The sequence below is a fragment of the Sprattus sprattus genome (assembly GCF_963457725.1).
Source record: "Sprattus sprattus genome assembly, chromosome: 5".
NCBI classification, from domain to species: Eukaryota; Metazoa; Chordata; class Actinopteri; order Clupeiformes; family Clupeidae; genus Sprattus; species Sprattus sprattus.
The window spans coordinates 31416906-31429537 of NC_137924.1; the positions used below are offsets into that span (position 1 = coordinate 31416906).

The following is a 12632-nucleotide window of genomic DNA, read 5'->3' on the forward strand; positions in this document are numbered from 1 at the left end:
GTTGTTGTTTTCTTCCTTTACTTGCGCATAAGACTGGTGTGTAGTTGGAAAATGAGAAGCACTGTTGTATTGGCTAACTCGAAGACTGCTGGTCAAGTTTGGTCTGACATCTGGAGCATGATGTTCGATGGTTTCTGCTGTAGGCATGTTCTTGAAGAGGTAGGAATTCATTCCGTTGTTGTCCATGTTATCATACTCTTCAAAAACTTGTAGCTTTGCTGTTGACTCTGCGATAGCAGTCTCGACATCTAGTTCCTCCATTTGAGCCTTCAACTGCATCTGCTTGGTTTTCATTTGAGCCTCCAACTGAATCTGATTGGCATTCAGTGCCTGTTTCTTCTTAAGTGCGGCTGCGCGTGCGAGTAGGGCTGCGCGGTTAGCTTCCTCTTTTCTACGCACAGATGAAGCAGTAGATGACACTGTGGATGACTTTGAATGTCTACTGCTTACACTGCGTACAGTGACTGAACTGTATTTTTCATATACAGCTGATGCACTGTCGTCTGGATCCACATACTCAACGGCAGACTCACCTTGCTGTGTCGTCGCGTAAGTCTTTGGAGTCACATATTCAGAAGCAACCTGTTCGTAAGCGGGGTTGGCGTTCCGTCTTGCTTCTATTATCCAAAGCTCTATATTAGTCAAAAGGTTATCATACTTCATAAAGTTTGGCTCACTCCAATACTGCTGATCAGCTTTCCTTTCTTCTTCTGATAATAGTTCACTTACTGTATTATTCACTTCAATAAAATCATTCAGAAATTTGGAGTAATCACTGAGATGAATCCTTTCCACTAAAAGTGCATTAGAATCATTTATCATGAGGTTTTCAATTTCCTCTGCTTTGGAGACAAGGCGTGCCAATATATGTTTCCTAAGTTTCATTTGTTCATCACATTTCTGTTGTAGGGCCTTTGTGGTCAACTTGATCTTTCTTCTTTTGTCTAGCTCCACATTGCCTTCCATCCTGGTTTCATCCAAATCAGACATTTTAAATTGGCTACTAATGATAGACAAGTCTCTTATAGCAAGCTCTTACAAACTTCTGAAATCCCGTTTAACAGTCCTTTCAGCTCAAAACATGTAAATGCTTTCCAGAGAAAGATTCCAGGGCTGTCTTAATTTTCAGAAACAAACTCGAGCTTCTTATGGGCTTATATGACAAGCTAGCAATAGCACTTTTCTCAAATGTCCTGTGTGGCCAACGGCAAATAGCACGTCTTGAAAGTTCTAATGTATTCCTTTGTTACTTCGCAACGTTACTTGGCTACATTGAGTACAATGACATAATTATCCTTATTTCGCCAGCAAGATCTTTAAATAGGCGTATCAGTTCATTCAATGGTTCTTTGGGTACTCATCCATCATCATAGAAGTCGTCTGGAAATCCGGTCGGCTGCAGTTGTAATCACCGCTAATGCTTCAGCTGGCTAGCTTCCTTCATCAACTGGTGTCCAGGGCAACGCAGCTTTCCTCGGCTTACGATGATCCTCTCTCGCCTTCAGCGAAAGTTTTTCTACTTAATGTAGTGGCTTAAAGTTCCCTTCTTTTGGTCAGTATGTAGTTCTTATCTTAAACCTTAAGTAACCACTCTTAGACGGAAAGAAAACGAGTCTACGCGTGTACTGTATTTCAACAACGGTAGAAAAACTGTGTTCGCTCCGTCTTTTACTGAAATTCTGACAACATTCTGACAAGTGCAACAAAGTGACAGTTGATACATCAAAAACAAACAATTGATACATTGATGCGTGAGCTCGCTACGTCACAGCTCACCTCTGGTTATTCCAAGCAATGCAATGCTTAAGCACTTAAACATATTTTAGACTGAAATGCGAGCTATAAATACAAATATGCTATAACTATAATAAACAATCACTAAATATGAATCTAAATGATATAATGCCTAAATCTGAACAACAATGTAAAAATGGCACTAACAGAAATTAATTGATAACCAATACATCTTTTTCATGTGTCACCCATTTTGTATATGTACTTTCCATGAGTGCCTACATTTATGCTTGTGCTTTGCTATAACCTGATGTTATTTCTGATTAAGTATACAGTATATGTTAACATTCTGTCTGGTGTATTAGTTTTAGCCCACTAATTGGACTGATATGTTTGACTTAATTGATTGCATTATGTCTTTTATAGTGTGTATACATTATCATCATATTATTTTAATGCAATGTATCTTCTTGAATTGTCTGTTTAGTTTGCTTGAATACACTTCTTTGTACTGTAGTGCTACATTTTGATCCGTACTGATCAGCAAATCGTCTTTAGGTCTATCAGTTAGGATTAAGCCCACAGTCTGTTATGTATAGTAGGTTGTGTCTTCCTTTTTAAAGTGTTTTCGACAGTATAATCCATGTGAATGGATGTAATCTCTATATGTTTCAGCCTGTTTGTTATGATTATCAAGAAAGGCAACAACCTTGTGTCAGTTATTGTCTTGGAAGGTCGTCAACATCCTCTTATAATCTAGTATTTTTCTTATAGGTTTTTATGTTTTTAAGATGGATTGATTCCAGTGGGCCTCTTTGGAAGCAGCAGTGAAATGACAAATTCATTCTGTAATGAAACATTAGAAAGAATGGATTAGATACATTGAAGCCTTTTAAGAAATATATCAGGGAGTCCTGGTGTTATTTGTCTTTAATGACTGATTTTATTTCTTAGATTTAAATATATAGAGTCTATTTCCTATCCCTTGGTGGCATCCTTAACAAGCCTTCTGCTATGAACTAGAGCTGGACAGACGTAGTGATAAACCGCCCAAAATCAGCTTGGTGTGCGGCTCACTGACAGACACCAAGCCTCACTTACATCTAGCTTCTTTAACACTGTTTTCACATGCAATGCTGATGGTACACTGACACAAACTCAAATAAACAACCAAAGCTTAAATAAGACAGAGAGAGAAAGTCTGTTGGAGGTGACTGACAATCCTGACAGTCATTGTTTGCAGATTAAAGTGACGGACTGTAACCAATGTGGATTCAATCTTAGCTTGTTGGTTTTTTACTTTATAATATGTTTATTTCTGTTTGTGTGTCTGAGAGGGGGAGGGGATCCGATAGACTTAACTCTTTTCTGACATTGAAAAAAATATTCATAAGGAAATACATTAAGTCGAGATTTAGGTCTGCCTATGTAAAATAAATACTCTTAATTAAGTTACATTTGGTTAGTAAATGAGGGTGGTCAGTTTTGTCCCACAACACAAGAGGTGAATGTGGAGAAAGGGTTAACTAACTACATTACCAGTACTAACAAGGGCACAGCTGCAGCACTGTCCAACCAGAAGCCTTTATGACTTTATCTGAGCCCCTCCCTCAGAAACTCCTCACCTCAAAAAGGAAACGGACTTGAGAGACATGTTGCTGTTCAGTTCCATGTGACACATGCTAACAGAGAATATGCTATCTATACGGGAAAGGATATACATATAGACAAGAAACAGTGGCTGTGAAGACTGGAAGATTGTCTTGGAGTCTTATTCTCGTTTCATTTCAGTGAATTTTCTGGTTCAGGGCGACGCGAGTTTTCAGACAATTGAAAGTGAAAGTAAAGACTTTCAGGCAGACAAATGGCATCCAAGTCCTTTTCAGAAGAGGATTTCTCCTGTCCTGTGTGCTACAATATCTACAAGGAACCTGTTCTTCTGTCATGTACTCACAGCATCTGTAACTGCTGCCTGCAGAAGTTCTGGGAAACCAAAGGATCCAGGGAATGTCCAGTCTGCAGGAGAAGGTGCTCAAAAGAGAAGTATCCTCTCAACCTGGTTCTAAAGAACTTGTGTGAGAGTTTTCAACAGAGAGAGAACAGTCAGAGAGAACCATTCTGCAGTCTCCACCGTTCTGAACTCAAGCTTTTCTGTGAAGATGACAAACAGCTTGTGTGTTTGGTGTGTCGAGACTCAAAACTTCACAAGAACCACAATTTCAGTCCTATCAGTGAAGCAGCACCTGAGCGTAAGGTAAAATGAGTTGGCATCAATTGTTTTTATATTGTCAATGACTTTGGAAAACGATATGGATGTTGTTTGTAAAACTTCACTCAGAAACCCACCTTCTTGCATGACCTTCTCTACCTACTGTACAAAACACCTCTTACAATTACAGTTAATATATTGTCTCGAACGCTGTTGAAATCAACACTTTTAGGCTGTGTTGGACATTAGCACAATAATTGGTAATACTTAAAGGCACAATATGCAACAATTATGCTTCAGGATTAGGGTTAGGATAAGCAGTTTAACCTTAAAATAACAGCTTAAAAAGAATTGGGGCGCTACAGTGACTTTTAATATGGAGAATTGCGTCCGTGCCAATGGCATAGCAGGGTCGATAGGCTTATAACTGCCTTCTGTAGTTTTGCCTGCCGATGCCCGCCGACCTGACTTTGATTACCTTCTGCCGATCTAGTAAGTAGCTTATTTGCCGTCTTGCTTAGTCTTGTGTTGCACATGATTGATGTTTGACTGTGGAAGGACAGTTGAATAATTAGTTTGTCATAATGTCAAAGTCAGCACATTTCAAGAGATTTCGTTAGTTTTAGCTGCTAGCATACCTTTAGCGAATAGCTATTAATCCTTAATGCACCTTTAATTTAAAATGTAGCTTGTTAAACAATTCATAAAACATTCATGATCACTTAATAATGTATTCCTAAGAAATTGTTGAACATTAATGATGGGCTTGAAACAAAAATCTAATGGATAATGAACGATAATGAAATTACATTATATTTATAATGAAATAATTGCAACTGTGCTGGCTTAGAGGAAAATATGACAGCTCACAGAAGGCTAGCAAAGAACTCATGTACTACAATTTACGGCTAGCATGTTATGTTTCCCATTTAACAAAGAGCTTTTATTATAAAGAACCAAGCAAAACAGTTCAATTCATTATTTGTATTCCCTTGACATGAAGTCTTGAAACATCATTATGTTTAATAATATCTTAAAAATGTATATATATATATGTACAGTATATGTGTGTGTTATACGTATGTAAATATGTTATCCTCAAAGCACTATTAACACTGCAGTGAGCAGAGACACTTAATGGATCACAATCAGCTACTGAGCCAAACATATTTATAATTAGTGTTCTAAATCGAGCATCCAGTCATATAGAGATATAGTTGACAGTCAATACCTGAATAATGTGTTAATTCATAACAGGAAGAACTGAAGATCAAACTGGAGCCCTTACAGAAGAAGCTGGACAACTTTAAACAAGTTAAAACAACCAGTGATGAAACTGCCCAACACATAAGAGTTATGGATTGTTTCTTTTAAAACAACACTACATATAACAGAAACTAATATCATATATCAACTAAGACACCTTTATGCGATGACATGTGGTATTACAGATCCAGGCCCAACACACAGAGAGGCAGATCAAGAAGGAGTTTGAGAAGCTTCACCAGTTTCTACGAGATGAAGAGGCAGCCAGGTTAGCTGCACTGAGGGAGGAAGGGGAGCAGAAGAGTCAGATGATGAAGGAGATGATTAAGAGGATGAGCAGAGAGATCTCATCTCTTTCAGACACAATCAGAGCCATAGAGGAGGAGATGGGAGCTGATGACATCACATTCCTGCAGGTAGGGCCCATGCTTTATCTTTGTTAGTGAAACTCTAACACCAACATCTGATTATGGAGTCTACAGAGTAAACCTCATGTTCATGATGAGATGAGAAAGAGAAATATTCAAACTTACACTACTAACACCCTCACACACGTATACAAACACATACGCAAACAAATCGTTTGTACACCTGGAATACCTCCATTGTGTGATTTTAATCAGGACCTTGCATAAACAATCAGTCCTCCAATCAAGCTGTATCTTTAGCCTGATGTCACCTTTACTTCGCCCCCTGAACTAGTGGACAATCTTACATGCATTACTAGCCATTTCCCTCTTCTAACCTGGCATCGTAATCACACAGATTACACATACATTGCTCTTAACATCAGTGGCGGTTTTACATGGAAATACGCCCTGGGCGAGACCAATGAACCCTCTAAGCTGCGCCCGCGCAGGCCAGTCGAAGTGGCCGCGCAATAGATTTTTCAGACGACGCACATTTTTCAGACCGCACAAACGATTTTTTTTTAGGGGTTAAAAATCTGAGCATCAAAGGGGATGTAGGCTAGGTAATAAAAATGTAAAATACTGACATGTCTGACAACCAAGCCGGATGTGCGTTAGAATGTTTACATACAAAGTATCCTTTAGCTCTCTTGGCGGGCTCTGCTCCAGCAGTTATAGGCTACCATGGCGAAAAGAAAGGCAGAGGAGGTGCCGCAGAAAAAGGTCTGCCTAACGTTTAAACATGAGTGGATTGATGAAATAGTCCAAACTAAGGTAGGATACATTTTTCAGACATATTTCCATATGAAGAAAGGAGTGGCGTGATCTGCAAATTCTGCTCGAAGGCAAACGCGAAAAGAGAGTTCAGCAGCAAAACATGCAGTAAACACAAGTGACATTATTAGTGTGCTTGCCCGAAATTTTCTTTATTCCGCCCGTTTTTCTTGCATCGAATCAGGCCTCTCTCGTTCGAGGTACAGACGCCGTTCAAACACCGAAACGTCCGGCCCGATCCGGTGCAGCCTTCTATATCTTTTCGTGGCGGTTCTCCTTGCCACTCCTTTTTTATTCCTCTTTTTCATCACCTTTTCCTCTCATAGACTAACATGGGGAAATCTTGAGCCATTGTGACGTCACCCACTCTAGGACAAGAGACTTTATTTCTGTAACACGGCGGTGGCATCAAAATACATAAATGACTAGCTGGGCTGAGAGTTTCAACCTCCTCTTACACAGACAGTAAGAGACAGGGTTAACACAACACACACAGCCATGGAAATGTAAAAAGCAAGTGGAAGTATACAAGACAACTCAACAACTCATTCGCGAACACCATTGCTACAATATGCGAAGCAACTAGCCTAGCCCTATAGTAAAACAATATAAGCAGCTAGCTAGCCTAAGCTAAGCTATTAGCATACATGCTAGCGGGAGCTAACATGCAACTGGCACACAGATTAAATGTCTGTGAGATTATTTCAACTGCCATACTGGAGATTTTGGTTCACTACCCCAAGTTTTCGCAAGGTACATTCCAGTACGTTTCAGACAATAAAACCAGCCGACACCAAAGAATTTTTAATTTTGTACATATTCTATTCCAAAGACAACCATACTCATGAGCTGCCTGTATTCCAGACAAAGGTTTGCCTTTGCAAGAAGTAGGCAATCTATCTGGCCAAAAATCGACAATTTTAACAATCCCAACCATCATTGAGCCAAATACACATCTAGGCTACATCAATTAAAAACAGCTGTGTAGACCACAGTGATTTTTCAATGTAATTCACGTCTGTCTGTAGCTAGATTTAGAACAGTGCATCGCACTAAATTCTACTTCGGTGTGCGTCCTCCTACAAATTATCCATATGATTGCGTTTACATACCTGTTTTCCGTATGAACAAGCCACCGCATTAATTACCATATTGTTGCAGAGATGTTTCCTTTTACCTAGATCATAATTTCTTACGAAGTGTATCAACACTTAGCTCAGTAAGTCAGTATAACGAAACTCTGGAACTATTATCACCATGACAGCTGAAATGTTTGTGCATAGTAAATATGCAAGTTCCATCATACATCTGATTTCCACCATAGAGAGACAATAAATATATTTACATTTGAAGCACAGACAAGATTTATTGCAGCGGCAACACACACAATTAAAACAAGCAGATTAAAACTCAGCAAATACCGCACAATTCAGGTGCACTCATGGATTAACACAACCTTTGGAGGTAAATTACACATACACAATAAGACAAATGTCACTTGGAGCCTATTTTAAGACTTCTCCAAGCTAAATGTAACACACTAGACCCTTTCACAATAAACAAGCAAATAAAAACAGAACAACAAAGACACCAGTGGAGCCAAAATATAATGGTTGAGCTTGGTTGCCATGTCTGATCTTTTGTGTGATGTTATGGCTGCAACGTAAAAGGTCATGGCCGCAACAGAGCAAGCACACTCTCGCAGTTCGTTCACGAAACGCATTCTAGTTCTGTTTGTCCGTAAATTTGTAAGCACTTGGATGCCCGCTTCCCTGAAAATGAGCTGAGTTGGCTGCCTTTGAGCCGGATACGTTGGGTCGTGCAGTTAGTGAATTTGATCATGGTCTGAATGACGTGACCAATCTGGCGAAAAGGTTTGAAGCGCTTCTGGAGGAAGCATAATATGCGGTCCCGGGACGCATTTGTCAACAATACAACAAATTCAAGTTCATGGTTAATGAAAAAAGGGAAAGCGGGCTACTTAAGTCATTTTCTGATATTGTAACCTGTTCGCTGAAAAGTGAGCTTTTTCCAGATCTGGTACAACTTCTTGACATTTGTGGCACATTCCAAGCATCTAGCTCCGACTGTCAACGCGGTTTCAGTCTAATAAATATCACTCAGACAAGATCGTGAGGCGAGAGAAGATTTGAGGAAGACATTTCCAATATTTTCAATAAGACCTATTAGGTCTTATAGATCAAAGTGATCTTGATCACTGCAACAACATTTTGACATATGTTTAGTCAGAAAGATGTGTCTTCCATAGGCCTGCAGACAAGATGAGCCACACAACCAGACAGGTCTATCTCCCTCAATAAAATTCAAATTACTTGTTTTGAAGCCTAGTTTGTTACAAACCACTCCAGTTATTAAATTATTTATAAAGGCTACCTTTTATGAAAAATTACACCATAATTACTATATTTCTTGTAAAGCACTGCATTAGCATGTTTCTTTAAATGAAGTTCCACTCAAATGTCGTACCTGCTGAGAAATGACTTAACACCTTGGATACTTTTATTTTGTATTATATATTCTGTATAAGTATATATATATACAGTGTTGGGAGTAACGCGTTACAAAAGTAACGAGTTGCTGTAATGCATTGCTTTTTGCGGTAACGCGGTAATGTAAGGCATTACAGAAAAAAATTTGGTAATATTTACCTCGGTACAAATGTCAGTAACGCGCGTTACAATGCATTTTTAACCTGGAATGAAGTGTTTTATTTTCCTTCATCCAAATTCGCCAAAATCACCGCGAGATCAGCAGAGGTGAAACGTCGGCGCAAAATGTTGCACTTCCTTTTCCTTAAGGCTAGTCGATGCCGCTTCAACCATAGACATATATAGGTATATATATGTCTATGGCTTCAACGGTGGAATCGCCAGCTTTCCGAAAAATTGACAGCAAGATCCCTGTGGCCAGCAGCAATGATGACAAGGTAAGGCTAAAACGTTCAGATATGGTATCCTTGCAGTTACTAGTTCCGCTACATATCTAACTGAACACAGGGATTTTGTTTCATATCAAAAATACGCCTAAAAGCCCACCTCTTCACTGAATAACCCGCTAGCTTGTTAGCTGAAAATACTAGGTAACGTTAATAACTTAGCTCTTTTACCAAACAGGGTACATGTAGGATAAAGCGTCTTTCTGTTAAAGTGCACTTTACCTACAAATCATTAACTAGTTTAGCCCAGAGCCATAGAATCTTTCTATCTTTCTAGAATCCTTCTATGTATCTGGTTTAACCTACATAGTTCTAGATCAGAACAGATACATAACGTAATTGTGAACCACGTCAATGTATTAAGATGAAACCTAGTCTACAAGAAGTATGTTTAATACAATAAACCATAAGATGAACTTGAATTTGAAGGTTAATATTGAAAATGTGTGATGCACTGCCTGTTTCTCTCCCATATGGATTTTTATTATATTTTTTAGATCTAGCCTAGGGCCTATACATGTATGCGTTTTATACATTTGAAATATAATGTGGAGCATTTTTGTAAGGGCGTGTAACATTGAAACATTGGGGTGCACTAGCCTGTGCTACCTGTCCCATAGAAAAAAATATTTTGACACACATTCATTTTTCAATGTAAATGTTCTCATGGGGCAGGTAGCCTAATGCACCCAAATATTTCAATCTTCATGTTCAGCACAGCCATACCTTACAAAAATAGTTGGTTTCATTTGGGTTGTACATTGTAAGGCCCCTTTATATGTAGTGTTTGTATCTTAGACTCTTGAATTTGAAATCTGGCTATTTTCTTATATTTTCAGCATGTACTTCAAAGCCGAAAAACCTTCACAAAGGACTTGGATGCCCAGGTGCTATGTGTACTGCCTCCCCACCACAGCCCATACACTAATCCAGTTGCAAACAATTTTAGATTTTTTTATGACGCATAAGCTATGCTTAATGCTGTGAAGTTGGAAATAATAAAGGCATAGAAATGCTAATTTTGTATCCTGTCATATTTTTAGACATTACAATACAGTCCAATTATTGTTAATATGAATAGGCCTAAAGTTACAGTATTTCTATCACAATTTGCCAGACTTTGACCTTTTGTCTGTTCTTGCGATGATTGTTCTTTGTATTGTGCCATGAGCCATCACTGTGGCTATTATGTTTCACTGTTTACCATAAGTACAGATACCACATCACCTTCCACTGGATGTGTGATTCACTAATTGAGCGTCTTGAACTTCATTACAGTAAGTTTGCCAAATCCATACTTCCAGTGATTTTGGTGCAAGTAACTTACAAGTAATACAATAGTAGTGTAATGCCTTACATTTTAAAAACAGTAATATTGTAATGTAACGAATTACTTTAAAATGACAGTAACAAGTAATAAATAATGCATTCCAGTTTTGAAGTAACTTGCCCAACACTGTATATATATATATATATATCATTATCATTCATAACCAGTGGACCAGTCATAACCTCCCTAAACCTTATTTACTTTCAACCAAAGATCCTTTAAGTTCAACTAAACTGACTGGTAAAGCACCATCAATAAAATGTTCCAAAGTCCAGTCATTATAAAGGATATTGAATAAATATCAACCTTGTAGACATATAAATGCATTTGCTGTCATCTCTTTATAAAACCTATTGCTAACACAGGCTCGTGGTCATTTTTTGTATTGTATATATATATATATATATATATATATACATATATTTATAATAACTAAATAAATGAAAGATAAACTTTGCACAATTGCACAAATCCTTTTAGAGAAGTTTAAATAACACACTTAAGGGAATCAATGGGAATAAACATGCCCTTACTACATGCTAAATATCTGTCATTAGACGCTATATTAACTTCTTTCAGGGAGGAACAATTAGCTGCATATTACACGGCTCTTTTTAATGCTGTAGAATGCTCCATTCACTTGAATGGGACTTCCCAACGTTCTGCGGTCAGTTATTAACCGATAGCAGACCGTTGCTATGCAATAATGACCGCTGTCAAGGAAAGTGGCCTTTTTGCCTCTGATTCACATCTTTCGTAGCACTCCGCAAGTAGTACGGTAACTTATCAAGGGAGTTTCAGCGGATGGTTGAGCAGCTGTGTTCTAAAGAATGTTCAACTGTCTTTGAAGTTCAACGTCTTTGGCGAACTATTTCTCTGCTTTTTAACACTACGTATAGTAACAAAAACAAATACATTGTAAAAAGACACACTCTTTTAAGTCATTTTTTTGTTTTGGCAAGTAGCCGTAAAATAAGTGGGATAATGTATAGAACGCCGGTCATTTTCGGGAAAATAAGCCCCATCAGGGTGAAGCAACACACCTCCGCTTCGCGTCGGGGTGCTGTTCGCCCTGTCGGAGCTTATTTTCCCGACAGTGACCTGCGTTCTATACATTATCCCTTACTTCAGGGGTTTTCATCTGGTTTTGTCCCAGGGACCACCGTTCTGACTAGAAAGTAATCCGCGGCCCACTGATGCGTGCCTGCGCACGTGCGTGTGTGCATTCGTTCGTGCATGTGTGGGGAGTAGAGATGCGCGGTTGGCGGTTGCACCCGCGGGCTCCGCGGTTAAACCGCGGATCGGGCGGGTGACGTGACAAAAAATAATAATTTAATTAAATTCGGGCGGGTGGCGGTTTACCCAACGAAATTCAAAATATATACAAAATATATTGTTAAATGTCGTTACCTACATCCAAGCACATTTTGAAATAATCAAATTTTCATCAGGCAGTAAATTGGCCTTGTTCCGTGTATGCATACAAAGCAAACAAAGGAAGCAAAAAAGTTTAAATTAAGTGAGATCCCTATCATGTCGCGTCTCTTTGCAACGCCGCAAACCTGCAAGCTATGAGTCAGCTGTCAGTATTGGAAGAAGCCTTAACGTGTCGTAAATGAAACTGCCTGGGTTATTTTGTTTCGTTAGGCTATTAGTTATATTTTAAAACAGCCAGTCATAGTAGCCTACCACTCGTGGAATAAGGAATTTCAAAGAGATGATGAAGTGATTTGACTCAGAAGTGACATTGGGCATTGGCAGACCGAGATGAACAAGTTAAACTTCTAGCTCAGTAACATCACCAGCTAAGAAAGAAAGAAAAAGAAAAATAGTCGGAAAACTTTGATTTGCAAGGCAAGCAGGCAAGTGTTGGGGTTGTTACAGTATAAAGCCTACAATGCGGTGAAATTTCGGAATTAATAGACTCAGCGTTTCCTTCTAAACTAAAAACAG

The 12632-nt window shown here is 38.7% G+C and overlaps 1 protein-coding gene across 1 annotated transcript in view; it reads left to right on the plus strand.

Annotated features, from left to right (window-relative positions):
- Positions 1-3598: 3598 nt before the first annotated feature.
- The window catches only part of LOC308366131 (E3 ubiquitin-protein ligase TRIM35-like), a gene marked incomplete at both ends in the record, with an annotated part of 185644 nt that continues 176610 nt past the window's right edge, over positions 3599-12632 (plus strand). Inside the window, 2 exons of the mRNA XM_080839767.1 lie at positions 3599-3988; positions 5201-5296. Of these exons, the coding sequence (XP_080695893.1) occupies positions 3599-3988; positions 5201-5296 (486 nt within the window). The remainder of the gene's footprint in view (positions 3989-5200; positions 5297-12632) is intronic.